Here is a 24,265-nt window from a genome sequence, read left to right as displayed (position 1 = left end):
GAGATGAGAAGAACTTTTTTCACACAGAGAGTGGTGAAGCTCTGGAACTCCCTGCCACAGAGGGTAGTCGAGGCCAGTTCATTGGCTATATTTAAGAGGGAGTTAGATGTGGCCCTTGTGGCTAAGGGGATCAGAGGGTATGGAGAGAAGGCAGGTACGGGATACTGAGTTGGATGATCAGCCATGATCATATTGAATGGCGGTGCAGGCTCGAAGGGCCGAATGGCCTACTCCTGCACCTAATTTCTATGTTTCTAATGGCCTACTCCTGCACCTATTTTCTATGTGTCCATATACTAATATATAAATATATACACACATGAATAAATAAACTGGGTGTATGAAGGAAGGTTAGATGCTGGTTTATACTGAAGATAAGACACAAAATGTTGGAGTAACTCAGCGGGACAGGCAGTATCTCTGGAGGGAAGGGAAGGGCAACGTTTTAGAGATAAGGAAGTGTAAGAGATTAAAAGCAGATCAGGGAAACAGTCTGAAGAAGGGGTTCGGCCCGAAACGTGACCTATTTCCTTCGCTCCATAGATGCTGCTGCACCCACTGAGTTTCCCCAGCTTTTTTTTGTGTACCTTCGATTTTCCAGCATCTGCAGTTCCTTCTTAAACAAATTGTCGAATATGCCATTGTTAGCTGGGAGAAGGTGACAACAAAGCAACATTGTAATCAGTGATCTGAAAAGTGGGGAAGTATGGAGAGAGGGAGGGAGGGAAAGCAAGAGTTACTCATCCATTGGCAAAGTTGAACACAAAGCTTTCGGCCATTTTCCATGTCCCGCTCGCTGCACCGCCTCCCGCCCGCAATATGGCGGCAGTTACTTCACTGCTGCCCCGCCCGCTGCGGGGCAAGCGGGTTCTCGCGGGAGTTGGTCTGCCCCCCTCAGCCCGGGCCCGGGGAAACTCTCGCGAGAGTTGGTCCATCCGAGCGGGTAGTCCGGTAGTCCGGCAGCTGAGTTCTCGCGAGAGCCGGTTTGCCCCCCAACCACAGTGCGGGGCGGGGCACCGACCTCGCCACGGCGGCCATTTTGCAGCGGGTTCCCAGCGCACGGTGGCTGCTCTTCTCTCGTCTCCTCGCTCTTTCCACATGGCCGAATACTCAGCGGTAGCGCCGCCGAACGTTCTGGCGTCGGCGGGCGGAGGTCCCCCAGGAGGTGGTGGTGGAGGAGGCGGCGGCGGCGGCGGAGGTGGTCCTGGTCCCAATAACTCCGGCGGGGGAGGAGGCGGCGGAGGAGGAGGAGGCGGCGGCGGAGGGCCCGGCGGCTTCAAAAACGACGCGTTCGCCGACGCCCTTCAGAGGGCGAGACAGGTGGGTGGGTTGGTTAGTGCGTGAGTGAGTGAGGAGACGGTGGGAGAGCGGCTTCAAGATGGAGCGGGTTCGTCGTCGTTCACCGAGGGAGGGAGGGAGGGAAACCACGGGCCCGCCGAGTCCCGGCGGCCGGATAGGGGGGGGAGGGGGGGAAGAGTCGGAGTCCTGGGGGTCAGGGTTGGAGGGGAGGGGGGGGGGGGAGGGAGAGAGGTACATGCGCTCATGCCCCAGGGTGTAGGGAAAGGGCCGAGGCCCGGGTGGCCCTCCAGTTTTAATTGGAATATTTTGGAGGACCAGGAAACCAAGAAGAAGAATGGAGGGGGAGGGGGGGGGGGGGGGTTTGTGGAGGAAGAGACGAGAGGGGAAGACATTGGATGGAAGAAGAGGGGGTACGGTGGAAGTTTTTTTTTGTGGGGGGGGGGGGGGGGAGAAAGAAAGATTTGAGTTCAAACCCCGGGATGGAACAGGTTTGAAGGGGCTTTTGGCGGTTGTGCAGTATCAAGCAGCAGAGGCGGGAGGGCTGGGATATGGCGGGGGATGGGGTGGAAGAGAGGGTATGTCTGATATATGGTGCGGGGCGGGCAAGAAACGGGATGGGAGAAGGAGGTATGATGGTGGTGGGGGGGGGAGAAGAAGAGAGAGTTGGGGTGGAACAGGTTTGATGGGGTGATAAAAGGCGGGAAGGATGGGATATATTGCGGGGGATGAAATTGGGTGGAAGAGGTGTGTGGGCTGGGATATGGGGGGGGGGGGTTACAGTATAGGTCAGGCCCGGGGTGGGGTGATGGAAATGCGGAGGTTTGAGTGGGAGAATGGAGGTATGCGGATGGCGGGAGGGTTCTGTCCCCAGGCCGCCAGTCTCCTCTGAACAATAGGGGAGGCCCAGGCGTCCGCCATCCGTGACCGCGGCTGGGAATACTGTGTGCAGACACGAGTCTCCCCTCGCTTTGTGATGTCTCCGGTTCCCTCGCCACAAACTGCTGCGACGGTCTACTGCACGGCGGGTTGACCCCGGCGCCCGCAAATTGTGCTCGGCGACAGTTAAATAAGTATTCATGGTGAAGAATACACGTGGGTCAGGAAAAACATCGTATCGCTAAGATTTGATCACGCCTGGAAACACAAACCGTCGCCAGGGGGTCGAAACTTTCCGATACGAGTCCTAATTAATGGTTTCCACCCAAATCTCCCTTCACCACCACCCCGCAGATAATAGTTGACCTCCGATTCTCCAGAGTAGCTCCAGATTCCAACATCTAGTCTCCATTGATCAGACATTCATTCCCCAACCTGTGCCATCACTTTTCTTTTGCTAGCAACCTTTGCTTTTGGTCTGTTTTATATCTTATTTTATGGGTGAAATGTGCGATGATTTCCTGTTCAGATGTGCAGTCAGACATTGGTTTGAAGGAAACGTTACCAGTTGATTATTTGCTGCAGCACTACTTCTGAAAGTGCAGTTTAGTTATGCTGTATTGTTTTGTGAGGTTATAATAGCCTCATGAAAGTTATGTCATCCCCCCCCCCCCCATATTAAGTGTAAAACACCCCAAGCACCATCATTTGAGTTTTTTTAAATAATAAAATCAATCCCTCTCAGTTCACTCGTATGCTTCATTCATCCACATGTGGAAAATTTTGAGATATGACCACAGTCACACTGACCTTTGAACGTCGAATTTCATACTTGAGACGCATTGATTGTTAATAGCACACGTGTTTCCATTGCCTTAGTTTTTTGAATGTTTAAAAAGACCAGGAAGGGTAGAAATTGTTGAACTATTTCTGGTTGAGGGCATCTAGAACAAGTTGAAGCTGATCCATTCAGAGAAGTAAATAGATTTATCGAACGTGCTCTTGAAGGGACAATTGATATGAATAATTTGCATAATTTATCAAATAAAAAACGACAAATAGGGTGACACGAAATGCTGGAGAAACTCAGGCAGCATTTCTGGGGAGATGAAATGTGAGACGTTTTGGGTTGAGACCCTTCATACCCTTCTGAATTGGTATTTAAGAAGGAACTGCAGATGCTGGTATACTACAATTGTGTTTAATCACAATGATACCTTGCAAACCCGTTTTAATACGTAGAAGCAATTCAGCATAATGCAAACTAATACAGTTAAGCAAATTCACTATACTTTCTTCATTGCAGATCTTCATGTTGGATAGTGTTTGTAATAAGAATGCAATATAGGGAGGTTGCACGAAAGGGCACTGGGTCATAGGGCTCGACGCACGGAGCCGCTAAATCCAACTGGAAGACATCCGTCACTTCCGGTATATGTTATTAATGCTAGAAACGCGTACTTTCCTGCCTGTTAAAAACCGCCAAAATTTTGAATTTTTGCGCTGAAAAAATTTGTGGGAGTCGGGGTAAGTGAGAGACATGTTCCCAACTTTAGAATTCCAAACGTGAAGCGAAATGAAGGTATAGGAAAGCGAGAACTGAAGGGACTACAGCAGCTAAAGTGCTTGGTAAACATTGAAAATATTGGGAATTATCACGTTTGCTCACTGCATTTCATCAAGTATGGCATTATTTGTGTTTTTTCTTGATTCCTTTGGTATCTAAAAATTCTCAGAAGTGATAAATCTGGCTGTAAATTTTTCTTCAGGTGCGTTTTCATTTTGTATGTAAAACCCACGAGAACCATGGGCGATTAAAAAAAATTACGGCCAGATTTATCACTTCTGAAACTTTTTAGATGCCAAAGGAATCAAGCAAAAACACAAATAATGCCTTGCCGTTGATGAAATGCAGTGAGCAAACGACCAATGTTCGCCCCAAGCACTCTAGCTGTTGTTGTCCCTTCAGCTCTCGTTTTTATCTACCGTCATTTCTCCTCACATTTGGAATTCTGAAGTATGCTAAATGTCTCACACGCTTATCCCGATTTCCATAATTATTTACAGCGCAAAAATTGACAATTTCAGTGGGTTTTAACGGGCCCGCTACGCTGGAAACAATGGTAAGTGCCTACCTGCAGTACATCGCGTGTAATCCATTTGGAGTAGCGTAGCAACAGTACGGGTCATGGGTCGTGACCCGACTGCCGTGAAACTTCCCTATACAGGAAAATATGTGCCAGAAAAGGCCACATCGTCCATTAAACCCTACCTGTCATTTAATAGGATTATGACTGATCTGCCCCAGTCAACTCTTTTATGGTAGTTCCACATGTCACTAGTGGGACAGAGATATCTTGAATGATCACCAAGCATTGAGGCTTGCTTCATATTCATGAACATTAACCATGGGGGTTAACTTCTGCAATCAGATCATCAGTTGCACTTTTTCCTGTTGTGGGCTTTTCTGTGCTACCATCATTCCTCATCCCAACTATTTTGGCCTTCATACTGTGCGTGAAAGACATTGTTCCAATAAACAATAACAATGAAAGTTACTGGATCCTGGCAGTTAGGCATTCGGTATCCCAAGAAGCCTTTGAATCTGGAATTGTTCAAGGTCTCTGGGTGGTGTACGAAGAAAAGCAAATTTCCAAATGTTTTAGTGTGCAGGTTTTGTGAGCTGAGTGTTTGAACCTTTTCTACCAACTTGTTAGAGTAACACCATCTAAAGATGGCTGAAGTAACAAAGCTAAAAATTCAAAAGTCTTTTGTTACTTCAGCAGCCAGGAGCTCTTTATTGTCTTCTTTACAACCTCCGTCAAATAAACATTTAGAAAAGTAGGCAGCCAGATGTTCAAACCTTTAATTCAAATGTACTCCTGAGCAAAAGAAATGCTGAATTCAAACTTAACTTGGAATTAAAATATTATACAGTGGTTAGGGATTGAGTGGTGGAGAGTTGATATAAAAGCAATGAAATCACATTGAAAGTCCATTTGGAGCAGTCTCAGCACTAGCCACTGGGTGGTGTGTACAAGCATGGAGATTTCACTCAGATTTCTGTCATTGGGTGGCATTTTGCAGAAAGTGGGAATTATAACCGTTGTTTCTGAACTGGTGTCATTTTACACAAAATAGCCTATGGCATTATTATTGTCGGACAGTATAAGAGATGAGAATGAGCTCTTACCAGTTTATTAACAATTGTCACAATCCTCCTTACTACCTGTCTTAATACCTGGGAACCTTCAAGTATGTTTTACATTGCCGTTGATTTATTATTTCCACGCGTACCAAGATAGTGTGAAAAAACTTTTATCTGCATGCCAATCCAGGCAAATCACACCATACATCGAGATAGTGAAATTATTTCAAAAATGTAAAACCACTGTTACAGCCACAGAGAAAGTGCAGACTGCAATGAGGTAGGTTGGGAAAGCAAGAACTCTTTCATGTGCTTTCTTAGCCATAGTGTATTTAGAGCTTGCATCAAATTGAATAGATTTGCTCGTGCATCCTGAAGGATTTATAAATACCATCGGTTTGTGAATTGTTGATGATTTGATGACATTACTTCTTTATTAGATATCAGATTGTGCTTTGAACAATCTCTGATCCGTTCAGAAACATGTCTAAATTTGGAGCTTGTTTTGAGCTTCAGAAGTGAGATTGAATTTTCCCAAAGATAGACACGAAAAGCTGGAGTAACTCCGCGTCAGGTAGCATCTCTGGAGAAAAGGAAAAGGTGACGTATCAGGCCGAGACCATTCTTCAGACACAGACTTTTCTCAAGACAGTTCCCAGTGAGTGCTATCGTAGTTAGGAATATCAAATACTCTCTTAATATTTGAAATGTGCATTTTAAACCTCCCATCACTTTGAGCAAACCAGAAAGCTGCTTTAACATAAAAACAATAATTTGAGACTCCATTCTTTTCCTGTCTGTTGAAACTAAATAATTTCCTAATTCCTAAAAGTGTTTAGGGTTTTTATTGATTTATCAGAGTTTGGGGTCTAGGAAAGGCTGGCATTTTTTGCCCATCCTTGAGTGAGTACGATGTAAATACACCCCAACTTTTAATACTTGCTGCATTTATATAGGCTGGCCAATGAGTTGAATAGAAAGGGAAATAATATTTGACTCTACAAACCATTGCATTTCCTTTTACACAGATTGCAGCAAAAATTGGTGGAGATACAGGAACAACAACAATAAGTACACCTGACTATGGATATGGTGGACAGAAAAGGCCCTTGGAAGACGGAGGTAAGATACTAAATTATGTTTGAATATTTATAAAGTCTTTGGGCTGCTTGGCCTTCACCAACAGTGGCGGGTGCGCCTTTCTATGACAGTGTGAGTAAAAGTGATCACAGTACAGTTCCTCAGGATATATAGTCCCATCAATACACCTAGGATGTCCTCTGCCATATTGTGTGACATTGCAGTTATGCTGAACGTGATAGACTTGAAACTGATAAGGCAGCTCAGAACTGGGCATATGAGGTCTGCTGGACCAGATACTGAAAGTGTCCTTACCCCTCCTTATGCGAGAGGACAGAATCTTTAGTTACTGGTTCTTGCGGGTGCTTGGTATAGAAGCTGCTCTTTTAACCTGATGGCCGGAGATCCAGTGCTTTAAGGAATAGTGAGGTTATGATGTTGGTCTTTCATTCAAATTGGATGTGTTGTTTTGCTGCTCCATTTTATGCTGTGGATTTTGAATCACCTGCAATAGCTAGAACAGCAATCATAGTCATGTTGATAGTGCACTGGTTTAAGAAGATATTCAAAGTGGGCAACATCTAAAGTATATTGATTTTTATTTGCAAGCTGGAGTTAATAACATAAGAGTTATTAAGATAATTTCAGATTCCTTGGTCAAGACTGCATGGTCTGAGAAAATTGTGTGTGCACACACATTTGCATAACATACATATGCAGTTACATATTCTACGCACTAACTTGTATAACATTCAAAAACAATTTCCTTCCTCATGCACCATTCCTCACTCCTAATTAATTGAGAGCAATAATATTCATAAGTGATAGGAGCAGAATTCTGCTGCGAGTTGGATGTTGGCAGGCCAGTTAAAAGTTCTTAGGTTTCCTGAGAACCCCATATTTTGTTCTTTGAATTATGGCAGTATTTGTATTTCCCAACTGTCCAACTAATTTTCTGTCCAGAACCTAGTATATTGGTTCGTGTAGCTCTTCCCCCAATGACTAAACATTCATGTAACACGTCTTTGCGAAATAATCGAGTTCATCACTGAAAGGTTTCACTTGCTGCAACTTGGGGTAGGGAATGTATTCATTTGGAGACACTATCACAAACACTTCAGGGGGAAAAAAGCAACATTTAAGATTTTGACCCCTTCAATGGAAAGTGCTTGTTAAATATTCCATCTATTTAACATGGACGAGATGGAGCGACTCCATTGAATGCTAGCTGTCTTCCATCTGGCAGAAAGGGCTGTTGGATGAATGGCTTTTATGTGTCAGTTTTTAGATTTCAGCTTGTTCTAACTAGCACTGTTTGTTTTATCATTACTGCATCCTTAGTTTCTGATTTCTTTTCGCACCGTCCATGGCAGCTGGTGTCCCCTGTGAAAGGGTTTATTGTACCTCCGCTTGTAAAATATTTGCATAATGAAGAGTTCTTTAGGAACCCAACCCCTTTGTTAACTGGAGGAAAGAGCTATGTCAAAGGAACCTGATCTGTTTCACCATTTTTGGGTGTAGTGAAGCAGCTACCTGCAACAGTTGAGAAAATTCTTTGTTTTTGCAGATCAACCAGATACCAAGAAAGTTGCCCAGAATGACCGTAAGTAGTGATTCTCCAGAATGGGATTCTCTACTGCTGATTACATTAGAAATACATTTCTCTATCTTATTCAATAAAAATAATTAAATAGTTCCTTTAAGATAGTTGAGCGCCTCTTGGAATTGTTGTCAAGTAAACATTGACGATGAATCATGTTAGTGCATGTGACAAAAGGCTTGTGACCGATTTTATAGCGTATGTTGAGGGCAGAAAGTGCAGTCGCCATTGATTATTGTCTGAAATAGCTGTTCAATTATATCAAATATTTAACTGAAAATAATGCAAGGAGTACCCAGGGTTGGGCTGGAATAATCAGATTTTCTGCACAGTATTGATAATGTTAGTGCCATGACACATCCGAGTTCTCACCTACTCCCTTTCTCTTCACTGACTTGCATTGGCCACTGACTGACAATGGTGCAGATTTAAATGAAGCATCCTTGTCTTCGTATCACTGTTGTTGCTTCCCTTCCCCCTCAATCCTTCACGTCTCAAATTCTCTGCGCCTCCAATTGTGCCTTCTAGTAGACCCCGAGTTTTCATTGCCTCACTTTTGACAGTCAGGTTGTCCAAAGGCTAAATTTTGGGATATTCTCCTTGTCATCATGAACTAAATTCTGACATTAAACCAGCCAGCACCCCAAAAACTTAAATGTGTATGGAACACAATTTCATCATCATCTGGTCATAATGTCAGCATCATAAGACCTTTGTCACCTACTTACATGCTCTCTGCAGCCTTTTATTGTAAGATATTAGTGGCGACTTGTAGTCTGAGGAGTTGATGTTTAAATGATCCTGTAAGATGTAGATGAGTAAGAATATGGGCCTTGTTAGATTTTCTAAGAGAAGAACGGGCAATAGACTGACTAAATTCATCTGTTCAAAACGCTGTCCTGTGGAGTGGTGATCTTGTGTAAGAATTAATAGGTTCCTCGCAGATTACTGGCAAACTATATTTAGCAGATAAGCAGAAACAGGAATCTGATTCCCTTGATTTAAGATTGAGAGTAAATATAAGAGAGCAACAAATAGAGCAATGTGCATTTAATATTTGGAGATGCAAATGTACATATGTGGAAAGAGGCCCTTGTAGAACATAAAGATTGTAATAGACCCAAATAAAATTTCTAGGGTGCAATTTTCATGTTAAGTCCATAAAACTCATAAATGTGGGTCTGATCTTTTATTGCAGTGCATTTTCTTGTGCTTAAGTTGTACGTTAGCTAAACTAACACATTTTTTCCCCCCTTTAAGCATTTGGAGCGCAACTAGCTGCAATGCATCAACAGCGGTAGGGAAAACTTTTACTCTTTTAAATGATGAATTATTATGTCATGCATTATGCTTGTTATGTGAATTCAGTCTGGTTAATTGTAATAGATTCTTTTAAATTAAGGAAGGACTGTATTACCTAGCTTTAGTTGTATGTTAACGATCTATATCATGTAATAATCCCATTTCTAAACCTAGTCCCATTTACTAAACTTCCACACGTACACGAAAGGAATGTGAATGACGTGCCTAACATTCTTGGCTCGTACCTGGTTTATGTCTTGTTTCATTGTACACAAAGATTGAGATATAATGTAACAATAGCAATCATAAAAGTGGCAACAATATGGAAAAAGAATTGGACTGGAGCTTATTGGACATAGTGAGTGCTGAACCAATACTGCTTTTGATTATTTGTTCTCTAATAAAAAAAATATTTCTCCCATCCAGAACATCCAGAATATGGCTCTTGTCCACGCCCGCTTCCATTTTCAAAAAAATGATTCGTAATTTCCTCCACCGCCAGCAGGATCACTACTGGATATATCTTGCCCTTCACTTTCACCATTCAAAGGGATCATTTGCTCTACAGCTGTGTGATCTGCTATTCCAGCTCCACCTCCCACCCACAATCAGTCCCCTTTCCAAAGCCACACTTGCCCTTTTTATTTCTTCCATTCCCACTATCCAGATACCCAGATGGTCCTGCCAGATGAAGTAGCAATATATTTGCACTTTTCCAGTTTAAGGCATTGCATTCGATTGGGCTACACTTGAAAAAAGCAAGTACAAATCGGGATGCTTTGCACAGCACTCTGGAACTCTCACTTTAATCCCAGCCCCACTCTAATTTCTCTGAAGATGCCCAAAGTAAGCTCTAGTTCTTTTGCCGGGGCGTATTGAAGCCCACATAACGTAACACTTAATTTCACGTAACCATTCCGTTTAGTTCTTTCCACATATGTACAGTGTATGTTGCTTGAGGGAAGATGGAGAGCACCTGATTCTTACTGGGAAATGTTGGCTAACTTCAAAACTTTCTTTTAAAACCTAGGTCAATTTCAACAGAGGAATACAAAGTTCCTGACAGCATGGTTGGATTTAGTAAGTAAATTAAAGTTCATTTTTGTTAATAATTACATAAATTACAAATGGGCAAACTGCTTTATCCATTTCATCCAACCATTGTTTTTTGGTATCCAAGCCCAGTGTCCATCCGTGCATCTTGCACAAGCTTCAGTTTTCATGGCAAAAGATGAAAAATATTCATGTTCCATGCACAAACCAGCTTACTGCTTCATTCCAACTGTACTCTCCTAAGGCGTGATCTTCAATTGAACATTGTTAATATTTTGGTTGTTGGAAGTTGACTGTCTCCTTTTCACCCTATTCATGATTGTGATCTACCACGTCTCTAATTTCATAGGCTTCCAACATCTGCTTGTGCTTTTGTCTTCTCCAGATTCGGGTGTTATTTTCTCTTTGGCTCCTGCAACTTCATCCTCTGCCATAGTGTTTTGCTTTCTTCCCATTCTTAATCCACAACTTTGTTTTCCAGCCGGGTTGCCGGTTCTTCATTAAATAAATTCTTGACATGGTCCTAAACAAACCCTTTTGCCTCTCCTTTCATCATCATCATCTGTTGATTCCAAACACGCTACTCTGGAAATTGTTCCGTAAACCAAAGTCTCTAATGCATTGGGGGGTGGGAGAAGCGGTAGTAGCAGTGATAAGGTTGACACAATACATAAGTGCTGTTTATAAACACATTTTCCAGATTGATTTTTCTCTTAAAAGTTGCACTTTAAAGAACTAGTGGTGTAACTCAGCACAATGTTAAAAGTAATGCTTTCTTCTTTTAGTAATTGGTAGAGGAGGAGAACAGATCTCACGTATACAGCAAGAGTCTGGGTGCAAAGTACAGATTGCGCCTGGTAAGATTTTTATTCATCTTTAATTTTATTTTTGCTTTGCTTGACAGTTGGGTTAGCACTTATAAGTCTAGCTATATATATAAATATTCTTTTCCATATAGTTAAGTTTGAGTTTAAAAATCCAAAGCTGTTGTGTAATTTGAGGAAATCTATATGAAAGAACACATTTTAAAGAGATTCCATTGGAATTTGATACTAGAATTCAAGCAACAGGATGAGGCCACATCATTGTTTACTTTTGTACATTAATTTTGTGCATTTCAACCGAGTTAAGATTTAGCTTAATCTAACAGTTATATTAAAAAAAAAACAGAAGGCGTGGTCTTTGTACCAAACAGCCTCTGGAGAGATCATCGAAGTCATTTACAGCATCAGTTGTTGTGCTTTATTGTTACCATATTCCTTGCACTGTTTTTGATGTGGAATAACAAACTAAATGATGGGTAGAATAATTTCAAGTCATTCAGACCATGTCTATCTGTAGTGGAAGTTATCTTCTGAAGAACCTGTCTCAAAATTAATCCGTGTGCTATTAAGTTGCTTTGGTGCTTCAGTGCCCTGCGATTCCTTCTTCCTCCATTTCACTATGGCTCTTATTTTTCAAAATAAGTTAAACTTATCTACCAAAATGAAGGTCTCACAGTTGGAATTAATTGCCATTACACACCCCCTCTGCACGGTTAGCCCTCAGTTTGTCAGCTTTGTACAGTTTTCTTCAGGGTTAACTGCAATCAATTTTAATATTCCAGTTCCAATCCAAAATTCTATTGTTTGTCAATTTTGTTAACCTCGACCTGACTTGAAATAAGTTATCACATGCACAAGTACAGCGAGATACAGGTACAATGAAAATCTTGCTTACAGCAGTATCACAGGTACATAGTTGAAAACATAATTCATGCATCAATTCAGGCAAATTCTACCAGGCAGTCAATAGGAGAAAGAGTGCAAAAAATATATATTATCACAAACCACAATTAGAAAACATGTACATGGTAGTGCAAAGGTTGTCCATAGTATTCCATTGCTGAGGTAGCATTATGGTTGTGAGGGTTGGTTTAAGAACCTGATGGTTGTAGAAAAGTAGCTGTTCCTGAACCTGTCATGCAGTACAGAAATAGGCCCTTTGGCACAATTTCCCGTCCTGATTAAGATGCCCCATCTGCGCTAGTGCCACCAGCCTAGTCGTATAGCACTAATAGAGTCATACAGCCTTCTTTAGGTCAAATTGTATATGCGACTGATGTGTAAGTGATCCCCGTGTTGATACCTATGTTTCACCTTTTCTGTTGGTCTAAGTAACTGCAGTTAACCCACACTTTGTTTTCCAGCTATTTAGCTTTCATTTTTCCTCCTTATCCTTTCACTCGACATAATTGGATCTTTTGTGAATTTGATTTTCAGACAGTGGTGGTTTACCAGAAAGGTCTTGCATGTTGACGGGCAATGCTGATTCTATTGCGTAAGTGTAATTAAAGATACTTTGTGATTTCTGTATGGTACTTAGAATGATGTGATAGCCCAAGGTATTATTCAACCTGCCTGTCTGTTTGCAAGGTTTGTGCAATCAAGTCTAGTATAACTAAACCATTTATCTTGCGAACTCTCATCATTGTCTCATTAAGAATTGAATTGAAATGTAATTAAGAATTGTATAAAAATGTTTTCCTTTCTCCCATTCTCGTCCTTGGGTGTTCCAGAGCTGCAAAGAGACTACTTGATCAGATAGTTGAAAGGGGCCGAATTGGTCCAGGTACACACCATGGTGATGGAGCAGGTACTTCTGTGCAGGAGATCATGATTCCTGCAAGCAAGGCTGGGCTTGTTATTGGAAAAGGCGGAGAAACGATCAAGCAGTTACAGGTAAGATTCACATTTGCTGTTCCCGCTTTGCTTCCTAAGTGCTAAGACCCTGTAATTAAATACAGTTGCAAAGGTGGGTACATGGAGTTGTTCTATTGCAAAATAGGAGCGTGCTGGAGTGAAGATGGTGATGATTCAAGATGGACCTCAGCCGACAGGAGCAGACAAGCCTCTTCGAATAACCGGAGATCCATACAAAGTCCAGGTACGATATAAGATTTCTTCCCGCTTTTCAATGGGTGTTTGTCCTGCTACTGAGTGGAAAGTGTGAACATGCTTTAATATTTTTTGTAGCAAGCCAAGGACATGGTGATGGATTTAATTCGTGACAGAGACCAAGGTGGTTTTAGAGAACAGCGTAATGAGTATGGATCTCGTGTGGGAGGAGGAACGAACGAAACCTTGGATGTAAGTGTAAAACAATGCCTAAATGTGGGCAGGTTCTCTCAAAGCTATTAGCATAGTATTAAAAGTCCATGAGTTTTGGTGATTATGTTAATTCGATTGGGTTGCGTTTAAATTTGAATCTATATTGGCTAGTTGATGTATTAACTTCACAGGTATACTTTGCCAGTTATTTACATCCACAACCAGTTCTGTCTGTTGCAGTGTACAGTAATTGCATTTTCTATTAGGTACCCGTACCGCGATTTGCTGTTGGTATTGTAATAGGGAGAAGTGGGGAAATGATCAAGAAGATCCAAAACGATGCCGGGGTGAGGATTCAGTTCAAACCAGGTGAATTTAATATAACCTAGTTATTCTCCAATTTAATAAACTATTTCCATACCTAGTAAATCTGTCAAAAAAAAAAAAATCCCATTAACATTTTTTCTTCAATCTCAAGACGATGGGACGACTCCAGAAAGAATAGCTCAGATCCTGGGCCCGCCAGACCGATGTCAACATGCTGCAGAAATACTAAGAGACCTCCTTCGAAGTGTGGAGGTTAGGTTACAAGTGTTTTTTCTTTCTGTACGCCGTAATTTTATATGTTTATGACTGGTGCTGTTTATGTCGTGTTAATTGTTAGGGAATGTCTTTGTGGTCTCTGTTGTCTCGGGGACAAATGCTAAATGGTGGTTTTAAGTTCTCTCGTCTTACTTGTAGGCTGGCATGCCGCCCGGTGCTAGTGGTCCCGGTCCCGGCAGAGGAAGAGGTAGAGGCCAAGGGAGCTGGACTATGCCCCCACCTGGTGGACTGCAGGAGTTCACTTTCACGGTACCAAGCAGTAAGACTGGCATTATCATCGGCAAAGGTAAGGTCCTGTAATGAACATTTGAATGTAACCAAAGCAATACACAAAATAATAGGGACAAAAGGAGTCTATTTGTCCAATCCAGCAGCGAAAAGAGCCATTCAAACTAATTCTGCCTTGTAACCCTGGTGTGTAGCTTCATTGGTTGACTAACTGTGACAAAGGTTTCTGCCTCACCCTTTTAGAAAAATAAGTTTCAAGCTGCCTGTTCTCTGGTGTGATATAAAGATCCATCAACTCCTCTATTAGTCCATCTAGCAATTAATTTAAATCTGTTCCCTAATTGAAAATCTCACTGCCAAGGAAAATTATTTGCAGTTCACGCTGTCCAGCCCTATCTCAATTAAACCCCTCCCCCTGCTTTTTTTGGGAACAAAGACTCTCAGCCTAGCCCGATCTCTGCTCGTAACTCATTCTGAATCCCCTGTCGCGGTGAGATCTTTACGTATTATTCGTAGCTGTGGCTTAGCCATTGTTCAGTATAGCTCTGCAATGACCTCCCTGCTGGTGCATTCTCCCATCAGTAAATGCATCCATCCCCTTTTGTGTTGCATCTGATTTGAATCTCCAACTATCTTCAGGGATCTATGAATAAGTACTTCAGAATCTCACTATTTTAGTATAGGCACTTTGCATTTTACATGCGTTTGATTTATGTGTTTTTGAAATAACACACATGTTTAATACCAAGATCTACTTTGCACGCAGCAGTTTTGAAATAAAGCGCTTAAATGTACGCCTGTATAGGTTTAATTTGCATGTTTTTGAATTACTTGCTGCTTTTCAGGAACATAACCCCCATATAAAACGCGAGCTGCCTGCATGTATTTTCTAATCTTGTTAGCTCTCTACAGGTGCATTACTTTGCACCTCTGGATTGAATTCCTTTTGTCACTTTAGGGTCCAATTTTCTTTTTTTGTATTAGACAACCATCTTCCTCACCACCAATATTATCTAGAAACACAATTGTCTCTGCAATTCAGTACATAATAATATTCTACACAAAACAGAGACTGTACCCTATGGAATATAACTGATTGAAGACTTTCATTCTCGGAAATTCCAGTCCGGAAATTCCGACTGTCCCTTTATTTGGGAGTATCACATTTCTTGGTCAGTGCCAAAGGACAAAGACAGCTTTAAAAAAAAATAGCTGGAGTCCTATATTTGAAATTGCCTGAATGAATTTTTTTAAATGATCTTAAATATTAGCGGCTGCTCATTCGATCATTCAATCCAGCAAGTTTATCCGCATGTTTATGCTCCACTCCCACATTCTCTGGCTTAACTGCATCTTTGCGTAAAGCAAGTTTCTCTCTTGTTATTATTTATCTTCCTCGAAGATTAATTTTAATAATGGGTGGAAGCAGTGATGGTGAGATGGTAATGAAAGATGAGTAAAACATTATGCTATCGTGATGTTCAAAAGGGAACTGCAGATGCTGGAATATCGAAGGTACACAAAATTGCTGGGGAAACTCAGCGGGTGCAGCAGCATCTATGGAGCGAAGGAAATAGGCGACGTTTCGGGCCGAAACCCTTCTTCAGACAAGTACTGGCATACACCAAAGATTACTGCCTGTGGTGTAATCTGTCTGAAGAAGGGTTTCGGCCCGAAACGTCGCCTATTTCCTTCGCTCCATAGATGCTGCTGCACCCGCTGAGTTTCCCCAGCAATTTTGTGTACCTATGCTATCGTGATGTTCAGGTTTATTGATTAAGGAGTGATAATTGACTCCCAGGAACTGAGGTATAAAAAAATGTGATACCTGCCAGCTGCAAACATATTGCAATCTTAGTGTAATGACAGGTTGCAATGCCAACCTCTCACTAGGATTGGGTGAAATTTGGGTGGAGGCTGTGTATCGTTAGTTTGGACTGTAAATAAGCGACAATTTCATAAAGCTGCCAGCACTTTGATTCTAATCTACTTATGGCAAGTGTATTTTGGAACAATTTAATAATCTTTTCAACTTGGTGGGACATTCATCTGATGCGAAAGCTATTGCAGACAGATGAGGGAATTTATACCACCACCATTGTTGAGAATTCTGAACACATGGACTAGACCAGTGGTTCCCAACCTTTTTTAGCTCATGGCCCCCTTGAGATCTTTTAATTTTTCTGTGGCCCCCCCTGACATTATTAGCGGAAAAACTTCAATATTATAACACCTTCCATAAAAATATCAGTGCATTAATTGCACATATATTCTCTTTTATTCTATTCTACAAACATTAAAAAAAAATTGTGGGTTCAATAAAACAACCATTTATAATCATACATTAAAAAATATATTTCAACTACATAGATTTAAATTTATTAGAACTGAAATTTAGGAGACAACAGGGTGGTAGCTCTGTGGTCCCCTTCATTGAGCCGGTGGCCCACTAAATCCCCAAAAATTTCTGTGGCCCCCCCTGAAATTTGCCATGCCCCAGGTTGGGAATCACTGGTCTAGACAAATCAGTATCCCAAGTATTGGCATACACCAAAGATTACTGCCTGTGGTGTAATCAGATCATACATCTGTGAGTGACATCCTTCTTTGAAGGATTTGTAAACTTGTTCCTCAAGCTTTGCTTTTCTACTTCAGGAGGCGAGACTGTAAAAGCAATCAGTCAACAATCAGGAGCACGGATAGAGCTTCAGAGAAATCCTCCTCCAAATGCTGATCCCAACTTTAAAATGTTTATTATTCGTGGATCAACGCAGCAGATTGACTATGCCAGGCAACTTATTGAAGAGAAGATTGGGGTAAGCTTTCTCCTGCAATTTTTGTGAAACAAACCACACGATGGAGCGGTTTTTCAGGTCCATTGTTACAAACGAACAGCGTACACATTTGCCAACTTCATGAACAGATTGTCGTGCCTTAGTTTTGTAGTTTACTGTTCACCCTCCCTATAGTGTTGCATTGGAGGAAGTTTCCTAAAGTCAATTGATACTATATCAATATCCAGACTTCTAGTTCCTCAATTGTTGGCGTAGATCTGTATGCTGAGAAATAAAAGTCGTTCAAGGCTGAACAATGGTTAAATGGAAAGTTGGTAATGGATTAAAAGTCTGCTTTCAATCCAGTGTTTGATGAATCAATTGCCTCTTCTGGTTTTAAAATGGGAAACATTGTTCCTCACAGCACTAGAGACCCAGGTTCGATTCTGACCTCGGGTGCTGCCTGTGTGGAGTTTGTATGTTCTCCCTGTGCCAGCATGGGTTTTTTCCAGGTGCTCCGGTTTCCTCCCACATCTCAAAGACGCGTGATTAATTGCCCTCTAAATTGCCGCTAGTGTGTAGGTAAGCAGATGCGAAAATGGGGTGACGTAGAACTAGTGTGAATGGGTGATCAGCGGTCGGTGTGGACATGGTGGACCGAAGGACCTGTTTCCATGCTGTGCCTCTAAACTAAAGTATGAAACAATGTCTGTGTACTATACAATCAAGAACCAGAGGACATAGGTTTAAGTTGAGAGCGGAGAGATTTAATAGGAACCTAGGGCAACTATTTCACGCACAGTTTGGTGAGTATATGGTGTGAGCTTCCAGAGGTGGTAGTTGAAGCAGGAACTGCAACAACATTTAATAGACATTTGGACAGTTACATGGATAGGAAAGGTTTAGAGGGACATTGGCAGATTGGACTAGTGTTGGTGGGTCATCTCGACCAGCATGAGCAAGTTGGGCCAATGGGCCTGTTTCCATGCTCTGACTTAAAATGTAGTATGGTTTAAAAATAAGATTAGTTTTCTTAGAGGTCTATTTAAATACTTCTCTCCAACAGAGTTCAAATAGAGTCATTTTGGAATATCATACCAAACTCAGTTTTCCATTAAAACAATGGCCTTATCCATCCTTTAGTTTAGAGAAACAGGCCCTTCAGCCCACCGGGTCCGCACCGACCAACAATCCCTGCACACTAACACTATACTAGTAACACTAGAGACGATTTACATTTTTAATACCAATCCAATTAACCTACAAACCTGTAGCTCTTTGGAGTGTGGGAGGAAACCAGAGATCTCTGAAAAAACCCACACAGGTCATGGGGATAACGTACAAACTCCGTACAGACAGCAGCCGTAGTTGGGATCAATCTCGGGTCTCTTGCGCTGTAAGGCAGCAACTCTACCGTTGTGCCACCGTGCCGCATTATTGGTCCAAATGGTTCTGTTCTAAAATTATTGCCGATGAGTGATTTTCATTTTAAGCGAATAAAAGGAGCAAACTTACATTTGATTAGATTGGGAATAATGGTTAATAATGTTTACGATTGTTCCCTTTGCAGAGATTTCCCGGTTTGCATATCTGATTGTGTTTCATGCGATTTATGTTTGTGTATTCAGGCTCCTACTGGTCCTCCTGGGCCACCTGGACCTCATGGTCCCCACGGACCCCATGGCCCACCGGCCCCTCATGGGCCCCCAGGTCCCCCAGGTCCTGGACCTCCAATGGGACCCTATAATCCTGGGCCCTATAATCCCGGCCCTCCTGGCCCACCACAACAGTAAGTAACATGACGTAACTGCCATAATTCCTTTCATATGATTGCTGATTAAAGTGTGTAAGATGTTATCATTACCTGATCTCTTAACTTCTGCAGTGGACCACCAGCACCTTATGCTCCACAAGGATGGGGAAATGCCTATCAGCCCTGGCAGCAGCAGGGTCAACCTGATCCAAGTAAGACACAGTTTCATGCTTGACATTCTCCAACATAGCTTTATAAAAGCAATCTAAGCTCTTACTCTGACGGCTCCGTTGATGATGTAAGTGAGCCCTAAAGGCACGTCGAGTCCAGGTTTCAGCCCTGGTTTGTGCTGAGTTGGCTGATGTCAGCTGCGGTGGAGCTAAGTTTGGCTTTGGCACGCGCAGGGACGGGGCAGCAATGGATGGGGCCAAACCGCCGAGGATTCCCACTCCTACTGCTATCGAGTTTTAACCTGCATCAGGAGTACGTGCATGCCATAATCAGTCGAAAACCGTGTTGGCTTTGACGGGCTTCTTGCATGGTCGAGAGGTCAGCTGTTTGCAGATGGCCACCTGGGCAGGATACTGGAGAGTATCTTGTACCGGTGGAACCATACCCCAGCAAGGACCACCACCTTCAGCAAAGGAAGAGGGCAAGAAAAAATGAGCCACTTACCTTGCTGTAATGCTGTAATATATTACTTAACTTGAACATTTTTATCTGCAGTGTTTGAATACCAGTAGTAATAAAATATTTTTAATTTATTGTAGATAAAGCTGGAGATGCAAATACCGCTGCATGGGCAGCGTATTACGCTCAGTATTATCAGCAACAAGCGCAGCAGCCACCTGCAGCTCCAAGCACTGGTCAGGGCAATACCCCAAATTCTGCACCGGGTAAATCATCGGGTATTTTTATATAGATCTTCTGGCTACACTGACAACAAGTTAACTGCTGCAGTTTTCAAAACTTTGAGAACTAAGTTTGCATCTTACCCAAAAGATTTATCATGTAGTTCATGTAGACTACTTTTGGGGAAACAGTATTAGCTGTTACTATTATTTTTGTTTGTGGAGTGTGTGCCTAAATTCACTTCATGCAGAGGGTTCGAAAAAGCTCTGTTCAATTTAGTTCTAGCAGCTTTTGGTTTTTCCTAATGTTACAACCTCTCTCTCCTCTGTCCTCCATGGGAATTCAACGTTGTAGGGCTATCATGCTAATTTGTGGTGTACTTTTCACAGCAGGTGATCCAAACCAACCAAGTGCGCCTCCAAATCCTCAGACTGATTACACCAAGGCCTGGGAAGAATATTACAAGAAATTAGGTAATTATAATTCAAATTGATACTGAGGGGATATACAAAATAATATGTAGGAATCCAGTGTTTAATTTCATTCGTCTCTATAATTACACTGATTATACTGTGAGATTATAGGTGGATGGCCAATAATCTGTACATTAGTTTCTTGCTAGACGCACATGTATTAATAATATGCAGTATAATGTGGATAAATGTGAGGTTGTCCATTTTGGTGGCAAAAACAGGAAAGCAGACTTTTATCTAAATGGTGGCTGATTAGGAAAAGGGGAGATGCAGCGAGACCTGGGTGTCTTGGTACACCAGTCATTGAAAGTAGGCATGCAGGTGCAGCAGGCAGTGAAGAAAGCGAATGGTATGTTAGCTTTCATAGCAAAAGGATTTGAGTATAGGAGCAGGGAGGTTCTACTGCAGTTGTACAGGGTCTTGGTGAGACCACACCTGGAGTATTGCGTACAGTTTTGGTCTCCAAATCTGAGGAAGGACATTATTGCCATAGATGGAGTGCAGAGAAGGTTCACCAGACTGATTCCTGGGATGTCAGGACTGTCTTATGAAGAAAGACTGGATAGACTTGGTTTATACTCTAGAATTTAGGAGATTGAGAGGGGATCTTATAGAAACTTACAAAATTCTTAAGGGGTTGGACAGGCTAGATGCAGGAAGATTGTTCCCGATGTTGGGGAAGTCCAGGACAAGGAGTCATAGCTTAAGGATAAGGGGGAAACCGAGATGAGAAAAACTTTTTTCACACAGTGGTGAATCTCCTGAACTCTCTGCCACAGAGGGTAGTTGAGGCCAGTTCATTGGCTATATTTAAGAGGGAGTTAGATGTGGCCCTTGTGGCTAAGGGGATCAGAGGGTATGGAGAGAAGGCAGGTATGGGATACTGAGTTGGATGATCAGCCATGATCATATTGAATGGCGGTGCAGGCTCGAAGGGCCGAATGGCCTACTCCTGCACCTAATTTCTATGTTTCTATGTCTAATATGCTGGCTTTGACTAATGTTTAGGGATTTCATTGGCACCTGAAAATGTAAGGTGAAATGAGCGATTTGAATTATCATTGTTCCATGGATTGGTTCATCTATAGATAGGGTGGCACAAGGGTTGAGCTGTTGCCTCACAGCATCTGAGACAGGTTCAATCCTGACTATGTGTGCTGTCTGTGCAGAGTTTGTATGTTCCCCCTGTGACCCTGAGGATTCTCAGTGTGCTCCGGTTTCCTCCCACATTCCAAAGCCGTGCAAGATTGTAGGTGAATTGGCTTTTGTAAATTACCCCTAGCGTGTAGGATGCGATAGTTTGATAACATGGTGTGCCGGTGATCAATGCCAGCATTGGCCGAAGGGCCTGTTTCCATGCGGTTCTCTTAAACCAAACAATCTAATGACCAAGTAGATTTTCAGATTGTCCCATGTCACGATTTGAAAACTCACTGGATATAATGAATTGTAGTTCCAATTTTTGTACTTGAGGAAATATATTCTTACAATTTTGTCAATGTTTTTTTTTTAATAGGTCAACAGGGACAACAACCACAAGGCCCCCAGCAAGATTACACCAAAGCTTGGGAGGAATACTACAAGAAGCAAAGTATGTCGTTTTCTGTCTGAAATGGGATTCATAGGTTTGAATCATCTCTATTTGGTCAGTGATTTATTGGTGGGGTTTTTTAATTTCAGGCCAGGCAGCTCAAGCCTCTAGTGCAGCACCCCAGCCAGGTGGACAACCAGACTACAGTGCTGCATGGGCTGAGTATTACAGACAGCAAGCTGCGTACTACAGTCAGACAAATTCCCAGCCGATGCCCCAGCACCCACCAGCACAGCAACCCCCTCAGGTAAATACCTATGAAAGATAGAAGCGCACTCACTGTAGGGGCGTGCTTCGGACTTTTCTCCTATTTGGCACATAGAAATCTTCCTGTGAGCTCGTGGATGTTTCTGAGAACAATGAAATTAAGGTCGTGTTTTCAACGCAGTTTTCCGTAACTATTGCAATTGACTGAAGAATTGCACTTGAGAACTGTATTGTTACGTGATTTCAAAGGTTCTTCATATTGCAAATTCCCCCCCCTCCTCAATGCAGGCAATGCAAAAAATCAGAGAAACTATCGGATGTGTTTAATCTTTCTTTTTCACAGAAAGAGGATCCTGTCCACTCTCGGTGTACTTGAAATGTTTTTCATGTTGGTAACCACTTGTGTATTTCTTATGTATTTCTTCTGTGCAGGGCCAGTAATGTGAAGTGGAGATATTTGCGTCATTATGGGAAAAGCCTTTGTAAAATTTATGGATGCAGACGTCTTGATGAAGATCTTAATTTTGTTTTTTGGTTAAGAAACATAGTGTTTGTTGCTATTGTCATACCTAAGAGGTAGAGAACTTGATAACCATTATTTTGTGTAGAATTGCAAATTTTTGGTTTGCCTTTAGTGAATCACAATAGTTTGAACATTCCAGCATATGTATTTTCTATTTTTATTCAGTCTTTAAAGTGACATGTGCTTTTGTTGTAAAATGTATTAATTTCACTGTATACCTGTTCACTTTTAAAATGCTTGTTTTGTGCTTGACAATAAATGATATGAAAACCTTTGTTTGTGGGTAAGTTGGATCTATGGGTAAAGATATAAGAATTGTGTTGTGCCTATTGGATTGTCACCTGGTATTGCAACACATTCTCTGCCTTGTGGATTTTTTTGTTGTCAAAATGGGACTTCAGATGTGGAAAGTTTCAATTTACAGTGCCCTCCATAATGTTTGGAACAAAGACCCATCATATATTTATTTGTCTGTACTCCCCAATTCGAGATTTGTAATAGAAAAAAATCACATGTGGTTAAAATGCATATTGTCAGATTTTAATAAAAGCCATTTTTATACATTTTGGTTTCACCATGTAGAAATTACAGCTGTTTTTATACATTCCCCCGTCCCCCATTTCAGGGCTCCATAATGTTTGTGACACAGCAATGTATTGTAAATGAAAGTAATCATTTTTTTGTATTTTGTTGCATATCGTTTGCATGCAGTGACTGCTTGAAGTCTGTGATTCATGGACATCACCAGTTGCTGGATGTCTTCTCTGGTGATGCTCTGCCAGGCCTGTATTGTAGCCATCTTTAGCTTATGCTTCTTTTGGGGGCTAGTCCCCTTCAGTTTTCTCTTCAGCATATAAAAGGCATGCTCAATTGGGTTCAGATCGGGTGATTGACTTGGCTACTCAAGAATTGGCCTTGTATAGCTTTGAAAAACTACTTTGTTGATTAAGCAGTATGTTTGGGATCATTGTCTTGCTGTAGAATGAACCGCCAGCCAATGAGTTTTGAGGCATTTGTTTGAATTTGAGCGGATAGGATACTTCAAAAGTCTATATACTTCAAAATTCATTAAGCTACTACCATCAGCAGTTGTATCATCAATGAAGATAAGTGAGCCAACAGCCATACATGCCCAGGCCATAACATCCCCACCGCTGTGTATCACAGATGAGATGGTACTCTGGATCTTGGGCAGTTCCTTCTCTCCTCCATACTTTGTTATAAGTTAATCTTTGTCTCATCTGTTCACAAGACCTTTTTCTAGAACTGTGGTTGCTCTTTTGAGTACTTCTTGGCAAACTGTAACATGGCCATCGTATTTTTGTGGCTAACCAGTGGTTTGCATCTTGCAGTGTAGCCTCTGTATTTATTTTTATGAAGTCTTCTGCGGACAGTGGCCATTGACAAATCCACACCTGAAGTGTGTTTCTGATCTGTCGGACAGGTGTTTGGGGATCTTTCTTTATTATAGAGGATTCTTCTGTCATCAGGTCTAGACGTCTTCGTTGGCCTGCCAGTTCCTTTGCGATTAGTAAGCTCACCAGTGCTCTCTTTCTTCTTAATGATGTTCCAAAAATGTTGATTGGCTGATGTCTAACAGTTTTATTCTTGTTTCTCAGTCTCATAATGGTTTCTTTGACTTTCATTGGCACACCTTTGATCCTCATGTTGATAAATAGCAATAAAAGTTTCCAAAGGTGATGGAAAGACTAGGTGCTGAGAGCTCTCTTGTACCTGCATTAAGGAGGCATTTAAACACACCTGAGCAATTACAAACGCCTGTGAAGCCATGTGACCCAAACATTATGGTGCCC

The 24,265-nt window shown here is 41.9% G+C and overlaps 1 protein-coding gene across 4 annotated transcripts; it reads left to right on the top strand.

Moving 5' to 3' along the window:
* Positions 1–999: 999 nt before the first annotated feature.
* On the top strand, positions 1,000–22,725 carry fubp1 (far upstream element binding protein 1). 4 transcript variants are annotated; one of them, XM_033029044.1, is made up of 21 exons: positions 1,027–1,320; positions 6,352–6,445; positions 7,971–8,006; positions 9,264–9,300; positions 10,336–10,385; positions 11,144–11,215; positions 12,620–12,677; positions 12,916–13,078; positions 13,185–13,283; positions 13,373–13,486; positions 13,714–13,816; positions 13,926–14,026; positions 14,189–14,336; positions 16,934–17,094; positions 18,681–18,841; positions 18,938–19,017; positions 19,576–19,701; positions 20,047–20,130; positions 21,647–21,721; positions 21,811–21,968; positions 22,361–22,725. In XM_033029044.1, exons 1-21 carry the CDS (start codon positions 1,099–1,101, stop codon positions 22,367–22,369), a joined length of 2,151 nt encoding a protein of 716 aa, XP_032884935.1. In that variant the 5' UTR covers positions 1,027–1,098; the 3' UTR covers positions 22,370–22,725. The 4 variants fall into 4 exon arrangements, with proteins under 4 accessions (XP_032884938.1, XP_032884937.1, XP_032884935.1 ...); XM_033029048.1 differs by lacking the exon at positions 1,027–1,320 and adding an exon at positions 1,341–1,387; XM_033029047.1 differs by lacking the exon at positions 19,576–19,701 and having other exon boundaries at positions 1,000–1,320.
* The last annotated feature ends 1,540 nt before the right edge of the window (positions 22,726–24,265 follow it).

This window comes from Amblyraja radiata, chromosome 10 (assembly GCF_010909765.2).
Source record: "Amblyraja radiata isolate CabotCenter1 chromosome 10, sAmbRad1.1.pri, whole genome shotgun sequence".
Taxonomy (NCBI): Eukaryota; Metazoa; Chordata; class Chondrichthyes; order Rajiformes; family Rajidae; genus Amblyraja; species Amblyraja radiata.
Note: the sequence above shows the minus strand (reverse complement) of the source record. Positions and strands in the feature narration are given on the sequence as shown.